The sequence below is a fragment of the Protomyctophum bolini genome (assembly GCF_963924005.1).
Source record: "Protomyctophum bolini genome assembly, chromosome: 8".
Taxonomy (NCBI): Eukaryota; Metazoa; Chordata; class Actinopteri; order Myctophiformes; family Myctophidae; genus Protomyctophum; species Protomyctophum bolini.
Genome location: NC_137869.1, coordinates 9450753 through 9471485, shown reverse-complemented (window position 1 = coordinate 9471485; position 20733 = coordinate 9450753). Strand labels below are relative to the sequence as shown.

At 46.3% G+C, this 20733-nt stretch overlaps 1 protein-coding gene across 1 annotated transcript in view; it reads right to left on the bottom strand.

Moving 5' to 3' along the window:
* atp11b (ATPase phospholipid transporting 11B) overlaps positions 1-20733 on the bottom strand; it is a 78749-nt gene that overhangs the window by 29523 nt on the left and 28493 nt on the right. The window contains exons 12-24 of the mRNA XM_080770981.1: positions 17005-17202; positions 16284-16442; positions 15079-15257; positions 12824-12892; positions 12049-12122; positions 11358-11461; positions 9390-9571; positions 8243-8446; positions 7589-7742; positions 4802-4904; positions 4468-4613; positions 3341-3400; positions 1521-1648 (exon numbers count right to left, since the gene is read on the bottom strand). Coding sequence (XP_080627107.1) covers positions 1521-1648; positions 3341-3400; positions 4468-4613; positions 4802-4904; positions 7589-7742; positions 8243-8446; positions 9390-9571; positions 11358-11461; positions 12049-12122; positions 12824-12892; positions 15079-15257; positions 16284-16442; positions 17005-17202 — 1760 coding nt within the window. The remainder of the gene's footprint in view (positions 1-1520; positions 1649-3340; positions 3401-4467; positions 4614-4801; positions 4905-7588; positions 7743-8242; positions 8447-9389; positions 9572-11357; positions 11462-12048; positions 12123-12823; positions 12893-15078; positions 15258-16283; positions 16443-17004; positions 17203-20733) is intronic.

Genomic DNA, 20733 nt, shown 5'->3' with positions numbered 1-20733 from the left:
GAAACACACACAATGAAAATAAACCTCTTGAAGGACAGCAGAGAGTTTCTACTGATGTCCCTGAAACACACACAATGAAAATAAACCTCTGGAAGGACAGCAGAGAGTTTCTACTGATGTCCCTGAAACACACACAATGAAAATAAACCTCTGGAAGGACAGCAGAGAGTTCCTACTGATGTCCCTGAACACAACAAGAAAATAAACCTCTTGAAGGACAGCAGAGAGTTCCTACTGATGTCCCTGAAACACAACAAGAAAATAAACCTCTGGAAGGACAGCAGAGAGTTCCTACTGATGTCCCCGAAACACACACAATGAAAATAAACCTCTGATGTCCCTGAAACACAACAAGAAAATAAACCTCTGGAAGGACAGCAGAGAGTTCCTACTGATGTCCCTGAAACACAACAAGAAAATAAACCTCTTGAAGGACAGCAGAGAGTTCCTACTGATGTCCCTGAAACACAACAAGAAAATAAACCTCTTGAAGGACAGCAGAGAGTTCCTACTGATGTCCCTGAAACACAACAAGAAAATAAACCTCTGGAAGGACAGCAGAGAGTTCCTACTGATGTCCCTGAAACACAACAAGAAAATAAACCTCTTGAAGGACAGCAGAGAGTTCCTACTGATGTCCCCGAAACACACACAATGAAAATAAACCTCTGATGTCCCTGAAACACAACAAGAAAATAAACCTCTGGAAGGACAGCAGAGAGTTCCTACTGATGTCCCCGAAACACACACAATGAAAATAAACCTCTGATGTCCCTGAAACACAACAAGAAAATAAACCTCTGGAAGGACAGCAGAGAGTTCCTACTGATGTCCCCGAAACACACACAATGAAAATAAACCTCTGATGTCCCTGAAACACAACAAGAAAATAAACCTCTGGAAGGACAGCAGAGAGTTCCTACTGATGTCCCTGAAACACAACAAGTGTCCATGACAAAGAAAATATATGATGTGGAGACAATAAAGACTATTATTATTATTATCATTATTATTGAAGGTGGTAACAGTACGTTGAATCTAGTTCGCATTAATACGATCTCTAATGGAGGATTTGGTTGACACAATGAAATAAAATGGCGATAGTATTCAGTGTGGGGCAGACAGCCTGTCACAGACAGATTGTGGGAGAGCAGCAGCTTTGTTGTTGCAAGGAAAGCGGTAAAATTAGACTTTAGTGGCTTAAATAGAATTATGCCTGCTGACAAGCACTCATTACTATACCGTCCCTGTCAGGTGGAAACCTAACATTACTTTTCAGGATTCAGATTAAAATGTATCAAAAGTATCAGATCCTCAAAATACGGCGCTATGCTCGTGGATCTGCTACTGTTGACGCTTTCGTGTGACCAAGTTGGGCGTTAATTTCCGAAAAAAACACAAACAAGTTATGAATATGGAGATATATTTCTGCCCGATAGCAACAATATATAAATACAACTACAGTGCCAGACAGTGAGTGCTACAGCAGCAGATGGAAAGCAGGGTTCAGAGAGGCTCACCTGTACAGGACAGGTTTGCTCTGCAGCACGTGTGGATGAACCAGCTGTTCAAACAGGCTGTACACCAGGATGGGCAGAGAGGTGAAACAGATGTTGTACAGCGTCAGATAGACGCTGTCATACAGAGTCTGCAACGAACACAAAGAGACACGTTACATTAACACTGATTATACACGTTACTGTACCAACGATAATATCCTGTATACAGATTGTATAAAGTTGAATAGATTACAACACATTGCCTCATGCCACCCATTGGACGTCATATCAAATCCAACACTTTGACTGCCATGGACATTCCTGGACGTCAAATGCGTGTTTTCAGCTTAAAGCGGGACTGACACGCCCCTCGGGAAGCTATTAAGGCTATTAAAACTAGCATCTAGATTGTGACGTAAAGTCGGGCCAGCTCAATTTGACCAATGAAATTGATCTTGTATCTGGTCTAAATGTCAGAGCGGCTCTGGGCTCTGCGAGTTAGCGTTCCTAGTGGCTATCAACTCATGCTAGTGGTTTTGAGGTCACTTTTAGCTTCATAGCTGGGTAAAAGTTTGGTGGAAAAAATATTTTTTTGCTCTAAAATCTTCTTTAGAATGATATTGAGTTTACGTGTAAGTTTTAGGGTGAACTGTTGCATAATCGCAATTTCGCGTGACGGGTTCCATCGTACCTATCTTGTCTATCTGTCTCCCCCCGCTGACACGCCCTCAGCCGGCTAAGTGCTGAACAGGGCTCACGGAGCCCTGGAGCTTCACGTAACGTTACCACTGCCTGTGACTACTCTAGCAAAACTGCGCCGGCCTAACCTGAGTCCACCCCTCTCTCTCTCTCTCTCTCTCTCTCTCACACACACACACACACACACACACACACACACACACCGATATAGGGGCGGTCTCTCTCTCTCTCTCTCTCTCACACACACGGGGGACTTCGCAGCCGGTGTGTGGTGGGCTTCAGACGGACTAGTCACGCGAAATTGCGATTATGCAACAGTTCAGTTCAGTTCAGTGCAACAACTCAATGTCATTGTAAGGAAGATTTCCGAGCAATAAAATAATTTTTTTTATTATACTTTCACCTAGTATGACGCAAAAGGTTACCTCAAAACCATTAGCCTTTAGTGCGCTAGCCACTCAGCTCGGCTAGATGCTAGGTCACGTCAGAGCCTGAGATATAGTCACGTGTCGTTTGAAATTGTTTTCATTCAGACCACGTGATGTACCTTATCAGCAATGTTAATCTCGGGCTGTGACACTCCCCCTTTAAGGGTATATATTAATAGAGACGGCACCCGGAGGAAACCCTGAGGCGAAATGGACATAGTGGCCGGATTTGGTATTGCAGTTTGGACCCAAACACATGAACTCGCTGGTCCGTTGACTATCATTGCACACGTTCATGATGACACGTGAACGCTGTGTCATAGATACCCAGAGTGGACCTGTGTCCCTCCCCCAGGACCCTAGTCTGAGTCCTCCCTCAGCAGAGAGATAACCAGCCACAACGTTTTGCATCCAGTGCATAATACAAGCAATTAAGTGGATTACATCAAATCATTAGTTAGATCAGCTGTACTCGAGTACAGGGGGCAGCTACAGATTCAAATCAAATGATTACTGGGGATTATTTTTTAAATCTTGGCTTAGGGTATAATAATAAATAAAAAAGGTCTGACAACGAGATACTGTACGACATCAAACAGAGAGAGAGGTGGTAAAAGAGAGATTGGGAGGGGGACAGAGAGAGAGAGAGAGAGAGAGAGAGATGGAGAGAGATGAAGGGGAGGGGGGTTAAGAAAGACACATACAGAGACTTACTTGTTGTGAAAACAGACAGAAGAACTGGTATAAAAACTGGGGTGTGATAAAACACACATTCTAAAAAGAGACAAGGAGACAACATTACAATCACATTCTAGAGAACAGGGACACATGTTGACACGTAAAGAGTTGGTTGAGGCGTAAAGTGCAACACTGGCTATTGGTTACAATGACATGTAGAACCCAGAGCCAGGGGCAATTACTGCTACTATGAATGTAGAACCCAGTGCCAGGGGCAATTAATGTTACTATGAATGTATTATCCACTGAGTATAGACACATTATAGAATTATTTTGAGTATAGTTGAGCATTTTTTGCACATTGGAATGTATAAAAACTAAACTATAGGACTATACGACACAGGTATCATTTCATATCCCCGTCATTACATGAATTAATAAATGAAGAAATGAATGAATGAATGCATGCTTTATTTCGGTCCTTGTCAAATCAAAAACACATCAGAAATGTGCATGTCCATCCAAATCAGACGCAGAATACAAATTCAATGATTGAAAAGGGCTGAAGCACAGTGCTTATTCTTTGCCTATCCTTATCCTATAGAGCGTCGCAGTCATGACGACGAGAGACCCGGAAAATAATTCCCCGTTAATTTTCCTCATAGACTTTTCAAAAAGTATTTATTTAAAGACGGTTACGCTGCAGGACAAAGCGGCCGACTCGAGTCGTGACAAATCATGACAATGAACACAATGTTTTGGGCCGATCAAACAATTTGTAAGAAGAAAAACAAAACAAAAAGTGTTGTATCCTGCGTTTCTTTTCTTCTTCCTAATTATTCACAAGACATTGTGTTTATTGTCATGATTTGTCACAACTCCAGTTGGCTTTGTCCGCGGCGTTAAACGTCTTTAAATAAATACTTTTTGAAAAGTCTATGAGGAAAATGAACAGGGAATTATTTTCCGGGTGTCTCGAGGGGGCGGGACTGCGACGCTCTATACAATCAATATGTATCCAAACAATACACTTATTATTTACAAAACAATTCATATTAAATATACTGCAAACAATATGTCAACATAGATATAATATGGTTGGTTTTGGTTTATTGTCAGAAATGAAAGTAATATAAAGGGAGGCGGAGTCTGTAGTACTGTACCTTGTAGAAAAAGTACTGTACAAGCGTAGCTATTCTGATGTAGTAGAAGTGGCCGTGGACCAGCAGGAGTTTAGCCAGGAATTTAAACCTGGCTATTGCATAGTCACTGTTTCTCACGGCCTGACGACCCTCCTTACCCATAATACCTGTTAGAAGACACACACACACACACACACACACACACACACACACACACACACACACACACACACACACACACACAATGAAATCCTGCTATAAAACAATTGGGTGTCTATACAGTATATATATATATATGTGTGTGTGTGTGTGTGTGTGTGTGTGTGTGTGTGTGTGTGTGTGTGTGCATGCGTACCTATGCCCACATGGGCTTCCTGTATCATACTGACATCATTGGCTCCGTCACCGATAGCCAACGTGATGGGTTTCTCTGGGGACGTTTTTATCAGACGCACCACCTGAACACAAGACAACCACATCACAGATGGAACCAAATGGAACCAAACTGACCTGAACATTTGGTTCCAAAATATAATTTAGCTGGGGAGCCCCTGGAACTCCCTCAAGGACCCCTGGGGGTCCCCGGACCCCACTGTGGGAACCACTGGACTAGTCGCTTCTTTTGGGCTAGTTTTCACAGACCTAGCCTGGTTGCTTATTTCTCTGGTTGCTGGTTGGACAACAGCCTTCCTATCGTCTCTCTACCCAGTGACAGGAGGAGGAGGCTGGTTGGACAACAGCCTTCCAATCGTCTCTCTACCCAGAGACAGGAGGAGGCTGGTTGGACAGCAGCCTTCCTATCGTCTCTCTACCCAGAGACAGGAGGAGGAGGCTGGTTGGACAACAGCCTTCCAATCGTCTCTCTACCCAGAGACAGGAGGAGGCTGGTTGGACAACAGCCTTCCTGCCGTCCCTCTACCCAGAGACAGGAGGAGGCTGGTTGGACAACAGCCTTCCTGCCGTCCCTCTACCCAGAGACAGGAGGAGGCTGGTTGGACAGCAACCTTCCTACCTCCTCTCTACCCAGTGACAGGAGGAGGAGGCTGGTTGGACAACAGCCTTCCAATCGTCTCTCTACCCAGAGACAGGAGGAGGCTGGTTGGACAGCAGCCTTCCTATCGTCTCTCTACCCAGAGACAGGAGGAGGAGGCTGGTTGGACAACAGCCTTCCAATCGTCTCTCTACCCAGAGACAGGAGGAGGCTGGTTGGACAACAGCCTTCCTGCCGTCCCTCTACCCAGAGACAGGAGGAGGCTGGTTGGACAACAGCCTTCCTGCCGTCCCTCTACCCAGAGACAGGAGGAGGCTGGTTGGACAGCAACCTTCCTACCTCCTCTCTACCCAGAGACAGGAGGAGGAGGCTGGTTGGACAGCAACCTTCCTATCGTCTCTCTACCCAGATACAGGAGGAGGCTGGTTGGACAGCAACCTTCCAATCGTCTCTCTACCCAGAGACAGGAGGAGGCTGGTTGGACAGCAGCCTTCCTGCCCTCCCTCTACCCAGAGACAGGAGGAGGCTGGTTGGACAGCAGCCTTCCTGCCCTCCCTCTACCCAGAGACAGGAGGAGGCTGGTTGGACAGCAACCTTCCAATCGTCTCTCTACCCAGAGACAGGAGGAGGCTGGTTGGACAGCAGCCTTCCTGCCCTCCCTCTACCCAGAGACAGGAGGAGGCTGGTTGGACTGCAGCCTTCCTATCGTCTCTCTACCCAGAGACAGGAGGAGGCTGGTTGGACAGCAACCTTCCTGCCCTCTCTCTACCCAGAGACAGGAGGAGGCTGGTTGGACAGCAACCTTCCTGCCCTCTCTCTACCCAGAGACAGGAGGAGGCTGGTTGGACAACAGCCTTCCTATCGTCTCTCTACCCAGAGACAGGAGGAGGCTGGTTGGACAACAGCCTTCCTATCGTTTCTCTACCCAGAGACAGGAGGAGGCTGGTTGGACAGCAGCCTTCCTACCTCCTCTCTACCCAGAGACAGGAGGAGGCTGGTTGGACAGCAGCCTTCCTACCTCCTCTCTACCCAGAGACAGGAGGAGGCTGGTTGGACAACAGCCTTCCTATCGTCTCTCTACCCAGAGACAGGAGGAGGCTGGTTGGACAACAGCCTTCCTATCGTTTCTCTACCCAGAGACAGGAGGAGGCTGGTTGGACAGCAGCCTTCCTACCTCCTCTCTACCCAGAGACAGGAGGAGGAGGCTGGTTGGACAGCAACCTTCCTATCGTCTCTCTACCCAGATACAGGAGGAGGCTGGTTGGACAGCAACCTTCCAATCGTCTCTCTACCCAGAGACAGGAGGAGGCTGGTTGGACAGCAGCCTTCCTGCCCTCCCTCTACCCAGAGACAGGAGGAGGCTGGTTGGACAGCAGCCTTCCTATCGTCTCTCTACCCAGAGACAGGAGGAGGCTGGTTGGACAGCAACCTTCCTGCCCTCTCTCTACCCAGAGACAGGAGGAGGCTGGTTGGACAGCAACCTTCCTGCCCTCTCTCTACCCAGAGACAGGAGGAGGCTGGTTGGACAACAGCCTTCCTATCGTCTCTCTACCCAGAGACAGGAGGAGGCTGGTTGGACAACAGCCTTCCTATCGTTTCTCTACCCAGAGACAGGAGGAGGCTGGTTGGACAGCAGCCTTCCTACCTCCTCTCTACCCAGAGACAGGAGGAGGCTGGTTGGACAGCAGCCTTCCTACCTCCTCTCTACCCAGAGACAGGAGGAGGCTGGTTGGACAACAGCCTTCCTATCGTCTCTCTACCCAGAGACAGGAGGAGGCTGGTTGGACAACAGCCTTCCTATCGTTTCTCTACCCAGAGACAGGAGGAGGCTGGTTGGACAGCAGCCTTCCTACCTCCTCTCTACCCAGAGACAGGAGGAGGCTGGTTGGACAGCAGCCTTCCTACCTCCTCTCTACCCAGCGACAGGAGGAGGCTGGTTGGACAACAGCCTTCCTATCGTTTCTCTACCCAGAGACAGGAGGAGGCTGGTTGGACAGCAGCCTTCCTATCGTCTCTCTACCCAGAGACAGGAGGAGGCTGGTTGGACAGCAGCCTTCCTGCCCTCCCTCTACCCAGAGACAGGAGGAGGCTGGTTGGACAGCAGCCTTCCTGCCCTCTCTCTACCCAGAGACAGGAGGACAGGTCCCGTACCTTGGCTTTCTGCAGGGGGGCCATGCGGCAGCACAGCACGGCCCAACAGCTCTTACACACTTCCATGAAGAGCTTCTCATGCTTCCTCAGCGCTAACGACAGACTGGCCCCGTCCACCACCAGACCATGCTGGATCACATGGTCCTCCTTTATCCTGGAGAGAGAGGGGTGGATGGAGAGAGGGCGAGAGAGAGGGAGATAGATGGATGGAGAGAGGGAGGGGTGGATGGAGAGAGGGAGAGGGAGGGAGATAGATGGATGGAGAGAGAGGGCGAGAGAGAGGGAGATATATGGATGGAGAGAGAGGGCGAGAGAGGGGGGTGGATGGAGAGAGGGCGAGAGAGAGAGAGAGAGAGAGGGATGGAGAGAGAGGGAGAGAGAAAACTTTAGAAGGCGTATTTGGATTTGGCCTAGGTCTAGACTCTAGATGGGTTAATTAAAAATGAGAACAATATGTGACTTGCTCATTACTAGTTTAAATTATAAAGTTTCTTCATCGGGCGCTTTGCGTGTTCATGTCTGGAGGGGGATCTTTAGGTCACCATGGCAACACTCAGCCCTGACTCATTCCCATTACGACTCTAATGCAAAATGACCTATCGGTGCACAGCCGTGGGGAGTTGATGACCTATCAGTCCACACACAGTAGCGTACCTCCTGTTGAACCTGCTCAGCAGCTCGGCACACTCGTTGTGGTCGGTCTGCTTCAGCAGCTCCAGGATGTTCATCGTGCGGTGGAAGTGTCCGCACGACAGGCTGACGCTGACCGCCGTCTCGTGCTTGTCCCCCGTCAGCACCCACACCTTGATCCCCGCCAGACGCAAGGCCTCGATGGTCTCCTGGACCTTGTCCTGGAGTCTGGGGGTGGGGGGAACGGGAGAGAGACTGTATGTTCCCCAGAATACCTTTGGATGTTTTGAATACCAATATCAGATGCCTTGATGTCATATTCGACCACAGGCCTATCGTTTTGTTAGTAAACCCCTCTGACGTCTCACATTTTGGGTTTAAATGCAAATTTTGGTCATGGGTGGTATGGCCGACGTCAACTTGGTACTTGGTAGCCGAGACCCTAGGCCAGGGTTCCCCAATTAGCGCCCCCTTGTGGCCCGCGGAAAAAAAAGGCATTAAATGCGGGTCAGTAGCCTCTGCATGTCAAACCGGGGGGTCCTTTTCAAATGGGGTCTTGCCCTGATCATTAATTTCAGGGCAATGTGGGACAGGGTCTCAATGCCTGAAAAGTGTTGTAAATGAGGGTCCTTAATTGTCCTCCACCCGTGGCCCCCAGGAGCAGAATATTTATATATATATATATATATATATATATATATATATTCTAGCAGTGACTGACTGAGACATCGAGCGTAACTGGTTGTGGCCCCCATCAAGTGACCTTTTGACCAATGCGGCCCTCGCCCCAAATTTAGTTCGACACCTCTGCTGTAAAGTGTTGTAAATGAGGGCCCTTACTTGTCCTCTACCCCCGTGGCCCCCAGGATAAAGTGTTGTAAATGAGGGTCCTTACTTGTCCTCCACCCCCGTGGCCCCCAGGATAAAGTGTTGTAAATGAGGGCCCTTACTTGTCCTCTACCCCCGTGGCCCCCAGGATAAAGTGTTGTAAATGAGGGCCCTTACTTGTCCTCCACCCCCGTGGCCCCCAGGATAAAGTGTTGTAAATGAGGGTCCTTAATTGTCCTCCACCCGTGGCCCCCAGGATAAAGTGTTGTAAATGAGGGTCCTTAATTGTCCTCCACCCGTGGCCCCCAGGAGCCTGTAAAGTGTTGTAAATGAGGGCCCTTACTTGTCCTCCACCCCCGTGGCCCCCAGGACCTGCAGGTCTCTCTCTACGTAGCTGAAGGCCTCCTGCAGCCTCTCCTCCCGCTGCTGCAGAGCGGTGCGCGCGGCGGTCAGCCGCGTGTCGACGTCCGTGTACTCCTCTGGGCTGAAGTGGCGACACGCCACCACCAGGGTCCTCAAACCTTTCTGTAGCGACAGGTGAATCAGAATCAGCTTTAGTGTCACGTCACAACCGAAATGGTTGAGAAATGACAGAGTTACCATGTGGGGGTCCCTCTACTGTACTGCGCTGTCACTGTACTGTACTGTACGGTCACACCCAAAATCATCATGTGTGTGTGTGTGTGTGTGTGTGTCAAACTGGTGCTATAGTGACACACCAACCAAACACTATTTCCGTGCTCGGACACAGCCAGCCAGGGACACACATACTGTAGCTAATAGGAGTGGTTGCACCCCTCAAAAAGAAAGGGAAGAAGAGTGCAAGGAGCAAAGCTTTTGCCACAAAACGTATGTACAAGTAAAGGGCTTCCCCTCACATGAGATATTGAAGCCTTTGCTACAAAACGTACAACTAAAGGGTTTGTTGTGTGGAGAGAGAGAGGGTGAGGGTGAGAGAGGAAGGGAGGCGGGGGAAGGGGGAATTGTGGCGACGGGAAGGCAGAAAGAAAGGAAAATAACGAGAAAATGTCACTGAACAAGAAATAAATTAAGTGTTTTTGTTTTTAAGCACAGAAGAGAAAATAAAAGGCAGAACGAGGGAGAGAAGGAAAAACAAGTTATCAGCTTGGCTTTAAATTATAGAAGCAATGCGACAACAACAAATCAAACCCCAGTCCCAAGCATCGAGTTCTGGGTAGTCATGAAACTGACTGAGTGGAGCTGGCTGTGTGTGTGTGTGTGTGTGTGTGTGTGTGTGTGTGCGAGCGCGCGCGCGCACATGCGTGCGTGCTGTGGTGAAGAATTTACAGTCTAGTGGGAACAGGGAAAGACAGAGCCAGAAATGATTGCACTGCAGTGAAAGCGTGCACAACGCACGCACAAACACACGCACAATAGTATACAAACACACAGAAACATTTGTCAGCAAGCAGTACTCAAAGATATTTGGGCATTGCATCATTATACTGTAATGAAAACCAGAGCCAGCAATGCAAACAAGAGTTCAGTCAGGCTCTTCATTGTACTGTTATGACGACACCTCTATGTCTACTCCCCCATAACTAACAACAGTTCAGTCAGGCTCTTCACTATACTGTTATGATGACGCCTCTATGCCTACTCCCCCATAACTAACAACAGTTCAGTCAGGCTCTTCATTGTACTGTTATGACGACGCCTCTATGTCTACTCCCCCATAACTAACAACAGTTCAGTCAGGCTCTTCACTGTACTGTTATGATTACGCCTCTATGCCTACTCCCCCATAACTAACAACAGTTCAGTCAGGCTCTTCACTGTACTGTTATGATGACGCCTCTATGCCTACTCCCCCATAACTAACAACAAGTACAGCATTACTACTGTAGGTATAGAGAAGCTCAGCACCAACATTCAGCGGGAACTTTAACTAAGCATTATGTTATACTTTAGCTATTGAAAAATAGCAGATCTACAAGCTCAAGGCGAGCTACGACTCGAGCTTGTAGGTCTGCAATTTTTTGAAAAATCGTGAAAATGTGGTGCAAATCTTTGAATATGTATTCTTTCAGAGCCAACGTTTTCAACTCATACAGTATCTTTGCTCCTGGGGGCTTCCTGGAACTAAACTTTTTCAGATGGGGGTCAGTGGTCAAATTCAGAAAATGTTTGGGGTTCTTGACAATGATTCTTGAAATATTGAGCACCACTGATATAGAAACATTGGTATTTCAGAAAACTGTCATGATTTAGAGGACCTTTTTTTTTAATACATTTCGACGCCAGGCCTAAATGGGTTAAATATGTGTGTGTTTGTGAGCGTGTTTCTCACCAGAGCGAACTCGTCCACATGCAGCCTGGTCTTCTCTATCTCTCCACCGGTGGAGAAAGGCAGGATGGCTGACTCTGCTCCCTTGGTGAACAACACTTTGCCTCCTGCAGGGACCACAGATACAACAATGGTCAGTTATACAGGCACAGTCTGTAAAAACAAAAACGTCCCTCTCCAGACCATATTTACTATATGGTGAAAGAAATGCAAATGCCCCCCCTTTCCATGCCATAATAATACCCGAAAGCAGCAGAGAATTGTTACTTCTCACAAAATAGTCAGAAGTTAATATTTCTTCACTGGTTAAATGTGTTGTCCCAGAATGTTAAAGACGTTACCCCCAGAATAGGGAGGGTAGTTCAAACTACTCCCTTCCAAAAAACGCTACCAGAGCATCAAATCTCGTACCACCCGTCTCAGTAACAGTTTTTACCCCAGGGCAGTCAGGCTGCTGAACAGCTGACCTTGAACTGTATTGCACTTCACTTGCACTTTTCTTTTCCTGTTTTTTGTCTTTTTCTTGCACTATAGATGTTTGTTTATGTCCTGTGTATGTAAGACTGAGAGTGCTCTGAGCTAAATCATTTTCATTGTATGTATACTCTGTATCTACTGTGTACAAATGACAAATAAACCTGAACCTGAACCTGAACCTGAACCTGGTTCAGGTGGGTCAGTGGTCGGTAGTTACCTGCAGGAGTCTGTAGAATGACACTCATCCTCCTGCGATCAGGATCAAACTCCAACACGTGGAGCAGCTTGTATCTGAGAACGTCAAAGTAGAGACAGTAATGTGTTTAGTAGGTAAACCTGTCCCACACTGTAGCTACCGAATGCATGTAAACCTGTTTGTGTTGTTGACCCGTGGCTGTTAAGACTGTCCTCACCACATCCACAAGGACAAGAAAATGTACCTGGCAGAGTTAAATATCGTTTAACGCCGTTAGCTTTTCTATTCTTCATCACAGAAATGATTAAAACCATATTCTAAAACCAGAAGGCAAGACGCCTGAGGGCGAGGTTGCGTGCATGTATCCGTCTGGGTGACAGCAGACTGCTGGGCGAGCGCTGGCGCTTTGGCATGGGGGGGGGGGGGGGTCAGATCAACATATGGAATGAATTCTGTACTGTCCATGTATGGAGCGTGTCTTGAGTGTACAGGGTTTGATGAGGTCAGATCAACATATGGAATGTCAGATCCATATATGGAGATCTAAAGGACGGCAGCGGGGGCAGTGTCTTGAGTGTACAGGGTTTCATGAGGGCCCAGGTAGGGCAGGGCCTTCATTTTCGAGAACTCTAATTTTCGCCTGCTGCCGGGCGTAGCTGCACCAATAACTTTGGTGCGGCCCCGTCTAGAGTTTGAATGGACGGGTAACAGTTAAAAGGGAGACATCGAAGAGGAAAGACAGATGGGGAAGGAGTCTAAAATAACATGTTTGTACAGCAGATGCACTCAGACTTACTTCTCTGGCTTGCTGAATGTTTTGATTTCCATGGTTTCTCCATTGCAGCCGGTGAACGCTACTCCCATCCTGAAAGAGAGAGCCAGACAGCCGTCGATCGGTGAGTGTCTGGTCTGTTACACATTACAACAACAAGCTTACCGTAAAGGTGAGTGTCTGGTCTGTTACACATTACAACAACAAGCTTACCGTAAAGGTGAGTGTCTGGTCTGTTACACATTACAACAACAAGCTTACCGTAAAGGTGAGTGTCTGGTCTGTTACACATTACAACAACAAGCTTACCGTAAAGGTGAGTGTCTGGTCTGTTACACATTACAACAACAAGCTTACCGTAAAGGTGAGTGTCTGGTCTGTTACACATTACAACAACAAGCTTACCGTAAAGGTGAGTGTCTGGTCTGTTACACATTACAACAACAAGCTTACCGTAAAGGTGAGTGTCTGGTCTGTTACACATTACAACAACAAGCTTACCGTAAAGGTGAGTGTCTGGTCTGTTACACATTACAACAACAAGCTTACCGTAAAGGTGAGTGTCTGGTCTGTTACACATTACAACAACAAGCTTACCGTAAAGGTGAGTGTCTGGTCTGTTACACATTACAACAACAAGCTTACCGTAAAGGTGAGTGTCTGGTCTGTTACACATTACAACAACAAGCTTACCGTAAAGGTGAGTGTCTGGTCTGTTACACATTACAACAACAAGCTTACCGTAAAGGTGAGTGTCTGGTCTGTTACACATTACAACAACAAGCTTACCGTAAAGGTGAGTGTCTGGTCTGTTACACATTACAACAACAAGCTTACCGTAAAGGTGAGTGTCTGGTCTGTTACACATTACAACAACAAGCTTACCGTAAAGGTGAGTGTCTGGTCTGTTACACATTACAACAACAAGCTTACCGTAAAGGTGAGTGTCTGGTCTGTTACACATTACAACAACAACCTTACCGTAAAGGTGAGTGTCTGGTCTGTTACACATTACAACAACAAGCTTACCGTAAAGGTGAGTGTCTGGTCTGTTACACATTACAACAACAAGCTTACCGTAAAGGTGAGTGTCTGGTCTGTTACACATTACAACAACAAGCTTACCGTAACCCACGGCCCCTATTGACAAATGCTGACCTAAACTATAGAGCGTCGCAGTCTTTCATGACGACGCTAGGCCCAGGAAATAGTTCCCAATGCATTTTTCCTATAGACATTTCAAAACGTATTATTTAAAGACCTTTTAAGTGTCGTACGAAGCCAGCTCTTGTCGTGACAAATCATGATAACAAACACAATATTTTGGACCAAACAAATAATTACAAAGAAGAAAAACAACAAAAAAGTGTTGTAACCTGAATATGTAGACTTTAGTAAAAGTAAATGAATCATAATGACTAAAAACTTTTTTCTAATTATGTACTGTATGCCTACTGTTATTTTAAAAGAGTGGTCATAATTACTTCAATTACGTTGCTGAACTGGAGAAGGCAGTTGAGGTCAGACTAACTGTGTAGTCACATGTTGTTTCGTCATGTTTACTGTAGTTGCATATCATCCAGCAAACCTGCTTAATAACGATGTTTTCAGAGTACTTTACAACAGATGTAATAATGTAGGGCTGTCATAATAATGGAGGGATATCATTATTGTTTCGTAGGGCAATTGTGCTTTGGGCATTGAACATCAGAACGTATTTAACATTTCTGTTTGTCCATTAGGCTTCGTATAAACACAAATCGCAGATAGGACAAATAACTGAAATATACAAAGAAATGGCATTGTATACTTTCAACATTAAAAAAACACGGTAATATAGTCTAGTAGCAAGCCCATAGAGAGCCCCATTGTGAACCCGGACATGTTGAGTACACCAACGTTTTATGTTATAAATGTTTAGTATGGGTCAAAGGGCGCGTGAACCTCTAGTGCAGGGTTCCCCAATTAGCGGCACGCGGGCCATCTGCGGCCCGCGGAGTGCCCCCTTGTGGCCCCTATATATATATATATATATATTTTTTTTTTGGGGGGTCCCAGATATAAATGGCATTAAATGGGGGTCAGTAGCCTCTGCATGTCAAACTGGGGGTCCTTTTGAAATGGGGTCTTTCCCTGAAAATTTATTTTCAGGGCAAGACCTCGACCTCGCGCGTGCCGACTAGGCCCCCAGCCTGGTACCCTAGTCAAAATATGGCCCTTGAGGAAAATTTATTGGGGAACCCTGCGTGTAACAACAACCGTGACAGCCCGGGCCCCACCTCTTGGTGGCCTCCACCAAGGCTTTCTCGTCGGGCGACGAGGCGTAGTATTCCATCTGGGTGGAGAAGCCGTTGGCGTGGCAGAAGGGGTCGCCGGTGCCGGTGTCTGGCTGGTCGTAGCTGATCTGCACGGTGTGGCACAGGGACACCGCCTTGAGGAACAACAGCTCCTCCGCAGTCTGTTGGGAGAGAGGACAATGAGGAGGGGTACGGGGATGGGACAGACAGGGGGTAGCCTGGGCACCATTTCATTTAGGGTATATGATCCTGTCGGGAGCGGATGATATCGTTACGTCATGTTGTAGTATTGTTTTGTAGTCGACAGGCAGGAACAACAGGCGGCAACTTCCTTTTCCCTCAAACCAATTTTTCTCAATAAAAGCTACAGGCTACGAGAGCTTTTATTGAGGGAAAAGGAAGGAACCTTCCTTTTCCCTCAATAAAGTTGCCGCCTGTTGTTCCTGCCTGTCGACTACAAAACAATACTACAACATGACGTAACGATCATCCGCTCCCGACAGGATCACACAGACTTTTGAAACAGAGACCAGGCTTTCCTCCGAGGTGGTGGAAAGCCTGGTGAGGCGAGGTTAGACAGGGGGGGTTGAGACAGACCACTGTTTACCAAAACAGTGGGTCGAGAGACTCGAGACCCATTTGTGGGTCACTCACGGACCAATTCTTATGGGTCAAGAGTAAAAATCCCATTTTCCTTTCCTACATTTAAAAAAAAGATTTTAATGTTTTTTGTAATACAAATAAATCAAGAATTTTAGACATCCCATGAATAACGCTCTTCTAACTTGAACAGAAAGTCATCAGAAAGGTCTTATCTCATGCATATAAGCTTATGTACGCCTTTGAACTGTATATTTAGGAGTGTGTACTTACCAGGTGAGGTATAGAACTGTCTGGATGTACAGTATATTTAGGAGTGTGTTACCAGGTGAGGTATAGAGCTGTCTGTATGTACAGTATAATTAGGAGTGTGTTACCAGGTGAGGTATAGAGCTGTCTGTATGTACAGTATAATTAGGAGTGTGTTACCAGGTGAGGTATCGAGCTGTCTGGATGTACAGTATATTTAGGAGTGCGTTACCAGGTGAGGTATCGAGCTGTCTGGATGTACAGTATATATTTAGGAGTGCGTTACCAGGTGAGGTATCGAGCTGTCTGGATGTACAGTATATTTAGGAGTGTGTTACCAGGTGAGGTATCGAGCTGTCTGGCGACTCGTCCGTCATCCCCTCTGGTATGAGTCTGCCGTCGACTTCGTGGTACTTGATCCCGTTGATGGAACACTCGCGGAAATGCATCTCGTTTTCCGTGAGCGTACCCGTCTTGTCGGTGAACACGTACTCCACCTGGAGGACAAGATTGTATTGATAACACGACATTAATATCAAAGAATGTATGTATACTATTATGTCAGTATATAGATTATGTTCTAGTTACGTTTTTAGTATACGCATGTTTCATGATAAATGCATTTTATATATCTGATGTATTTCCATGCCTTTTGTTCGTGCTTAATGTAAATTGCTCTGGATTAAGAGCGTCTCCTACAGTAAATGCCTAAATTGTAAATTGTATGTTAAAAGCCTTCGTGGTACGTTTTCTCTAAAACGTGTGTGGCCTGCATCCAAGCGAGTGAGAGAGTGATGGTCTGTGCTTGATTTCACATGGACTCGGGCTACCGTAATTGGTGTTGGCAGCCCGCCTGGGGCTGTCCTTAACCTGACGTTCACCCTACTCCACAGCAGGGCCAGCAAGCCCTGGGATAACCTTCAAATACTGTATAACGGCAGTGACTGTGAACATTCTCTTATCCTTGGGCTCAACACTTTCTTTGCCAAAGAAGGGTGGGGACCCCACACTTGGCCCTGGCCCAAGATGAAAGCAAACATATTTGCGGGGCGACCTCACCTGTCCCAGCTCTTCGTTGAGGTCCGACGTGTTGACCTGGGCTTTCTGGTCGGTCTCGGCGTGGTACAGGTCCAAGTCCCAGCCGATGAAAAAGGAGCCCAGGAACTTCTGCATCTCCACCGTGACGTAGAGCGAGATGGGGATGATGAAGTTGTACAGCACCAGGAACGCCAGGAAGTCTGAGATGAACCTCAAGATCTGACAAGACAAAAAAAATAACTTGTATAATTCTTCCATCAGAAGGACAACTTAACCCATTTAGGCCTGACGTCGACATTTTAAAAATGTCTTTTTAAAATGTTTTTTTTCTTTTTTCTGAAAAACCTCATGTTTCCATATCAGTGGTTCTCAATATCTCATGTCAAGGACCTCAAAAATGATATGTAATTGGCCATCTGAAAATATGTTGTTCCAGGGACCTCCCCGGAAGCAAAGATTTTATTTTATTTTATGGGAGGAGAGCAATGAAAGAAGGAACCTGTTTTATGAGCACAAGTCTTCAGTTATACAGTAATTTTCTTCCCGATTTCTTCACTGCAAAAAGAGCAAGGAAAATAGAGATGGAAGGCGACAGACAGACAGACAGCACAATATTAGCTGCGATTATTTCCCCACACATTCAGTCAAGTGAATGAGGCCATCCAGACTGCTCGTTGTTTATTAGGGCATAACATAAATCCAGGATAATGGTTTTAATTTGTAATGCCGCCACGACCCTAACCGTTACTCATCCATCTGTAGCGACCGCTGGGGCATGTTGGGTCTTTTTACACCACAGAGAGAGAGCCCAGATCTCTGGGGCATGTTGGGTCTTTTTACACCACAGAGAGAGAGAGCCCAGATCTCGCTGACTAATTGGTGTTGGCAGGCAGGCAGGCGAGGCCCAGTGACAGGCACTTCCTCTTACGCCTTGTCATATCTAGGGTCTCTGACTGGGCCCACCCTGTGTGTGTGTGTGTGTGTGTGTGTGTGTGTGTGTGTGTGTGTGCACACGCTCAGCGTGCACACGCTCAGTGTGGGTTTGAGGCAAAATATAGTGCCCCATTTATCTCCCCAAACTGTTTTCATCTACTTATCCCTCTCTGGGGCAGAGAGAAGGAGACCGCTATTACTCGACAGCGAGAACGGCTGGTGGGATGGAGAGAGAGAGAGCGAGCTAGAGAGAGAGAGAGCGAGAGAGAGAGAATGAGCACTATGAGAGAGACATAAATCTAAGAGGTAACAGTAAATGAATCAGTTCATGTAAAGCTAATAGCATGTGCTCCATCTTGACCAGTGTTTCTCGTGGGTGTACATCGGTTAGAAAAGCCGTTTCTGCCATAGGCATACTTGGCAAGGCAAGTATGTATGTATGCTTTGCCCCCACTCCACTCTGCTCGTATAATGCTCTGAAGCCCGTCGGGAATTTGTCACATATTTTGTCGGGCTTCGGGCCGGCTCGGGCAGAACATCTCTCTAGGATGTCGTCCTCCGACGAGCCCTCCATCGTCGCTTCCAGTCAACCCGGTTCTCCATACATCTCATCTGGCCAGTTCGTTGGTACTTTGCGCTCCTGCATTGCTCTCGAGTATATCATCCACATATGTTAGCGCGGGACGTCCTCGTGATCGATGCGTTGGTTCCCAGAGCACCAGTTTGCTGGCCGGCAGTTCTTGATGCCTTTGGCACTGCTATAGTCTCATGCTAGAACATACTGTATACTAGTGTATAGGCTACATTATACAATAGCAGCCTACTGTATATAGCCTAATAGCCTTTTATATTACGAGCCTGTGACACTAGGACCCAGGAGCTGCCGTCAGTGTGCAACCAGCAAAAACAGACAGACAGCCTGCCTCTGATAGTGTTGGATAATAAATAATAAAGTATAACAGCCTTCGGGAGGGAGGCTAAATGTTTTCTGTCTGTATCAACTACGGTTTCATTTGTTCTTAAACAAAACATTTTGAAACTCGATCGCTCGTTTCCCCCTTATTAAGCCACTTGTTTTGATATTAGCCTAACTAGAGCGGTGCCCGTTGGGCACTGGCCTTTCTGTGAAGAATTCCGTGAGAATTAGATTCCATGGATATAGAGATTTAGATTCCGTGGATATAGAGAATTAGATTCCGTGGAAAGAGAATTAGATTCCGTGGCGGCCAGCAACATTGTATATGAAGCATATATGGGGCGGCGGTGGCTCAGGGGTAGAGTGCCTGGATGGGAACTGCAAGGTTGCCAGTTCAAACCCGGGCTCCCCCAGAGTTACTGTCGAAGTGTCCTTGAGCAAGACACTGAACCCCTAATTGCTCCCGATGTGCTAGTTGGTGCCTTGCATGGTTTCCGCTGCCATCGGTGTATGAATGGGTGAATGTAATGCACAATCTATGTAAAGCGCCTTGGATAAAGGCGCTATATAAATGCACCATTTACCATTTACCATATGTGACTAAATATGACTGAGCGACTGCCATTGGATTTTTCTCATGAAAGCAGGGAATCATAGCTTCAAATTGACATATTGGTTCTTTAGTTTGGCCCACCAGTTTTGGAGATATGGCTTATAGAGTAATGTCTTGCAGAAAACAGCGAGTTGAGAAAACAGGCTTGAAAGGTTCACTTCTGTGGTCTCTAACATTACACCTAGCTACATGTTTAAGCATTTATTTCATATTTTATACATGTCGATTTCAGCTCTGACACTTATTTCAGACATGCTCTAGTATGGAACGAGTCTGCCTGTGCTATTAACCCATTTAGACCTGAGATCAATTCTACAAATTGTCTTCTAAATCCTGACAGTTTTCTGAAAACCCCATGTTTCTATATAAGTGGTTCTCAAACATTTTCATGTCAAGGACGCCCCAAAAATATCTGTAATTGGCCGCCGACCCCCATCTGAAAATAATGTTGTTCCAGGGACCTCTCAGAAGCAAATATTTGAGTTAAAAACGTTCGCTCTGAAAGAATATATATTCAAAGATTTGCGCCACATTTTCACGATTTTTCAAAAGTAGCAGACCTACAAGCTCGTAGCGCGGCACTCGGTGCTATTGTACTGTAGATCTGCTATTTTTCAATAGCTAAAGCATAACATAATGCTTAAAATGGGTTAAATCCAATCAATAACGGCCGAGTGGGACAGGCACTTTGAAAAACAGAATGAGCGCTATAACTGCTATAAGTACCGTAGTTGTGAAAAGGTGATGAATATTAGCCAATAATATTTAATGAAGAGAAAAGGGCTGCTGCTGTTCATAAAAATGGCCAGGTTTATGAGATATTTCTCGGGCCAAACTTTTAATCAGGCTCAAAACTTTAGGCCTGATTAAAGCTCTAGTCTAGTAGGTTGCAAAATGTGTATTTTTGATGCTATATTTGGTGAATGTTCCCCTCAGAGTAGTAACGCTGGGGTTTAAGTGGTTTAAATGTCTCAGTAACAGAGCAGACCTCTCTCGTCTGTCTGTGTGTGTGTGTGTGTGTGTGTTAAGGCTTTCACTTCTAGTGATTAGATAGTTTACTAGTTGTTTATGTAAAAAAATAAAATAATAATAATAATATTTGTACATTTATAAACGGTGTTCAGTGGTGACTATAATGTAGCATTCTAGCTGATCTTGAGGCCTATACAAAAAAACACTAGTACAAGGTCAACTAGTGGATTTACTAGTCCACTAGTTCTTTAACCCATTCTGGGCGGGAACCCCTTTTGGTGTTTTACCCCCTCAGGCCGGGAACCCATTTTGGGGT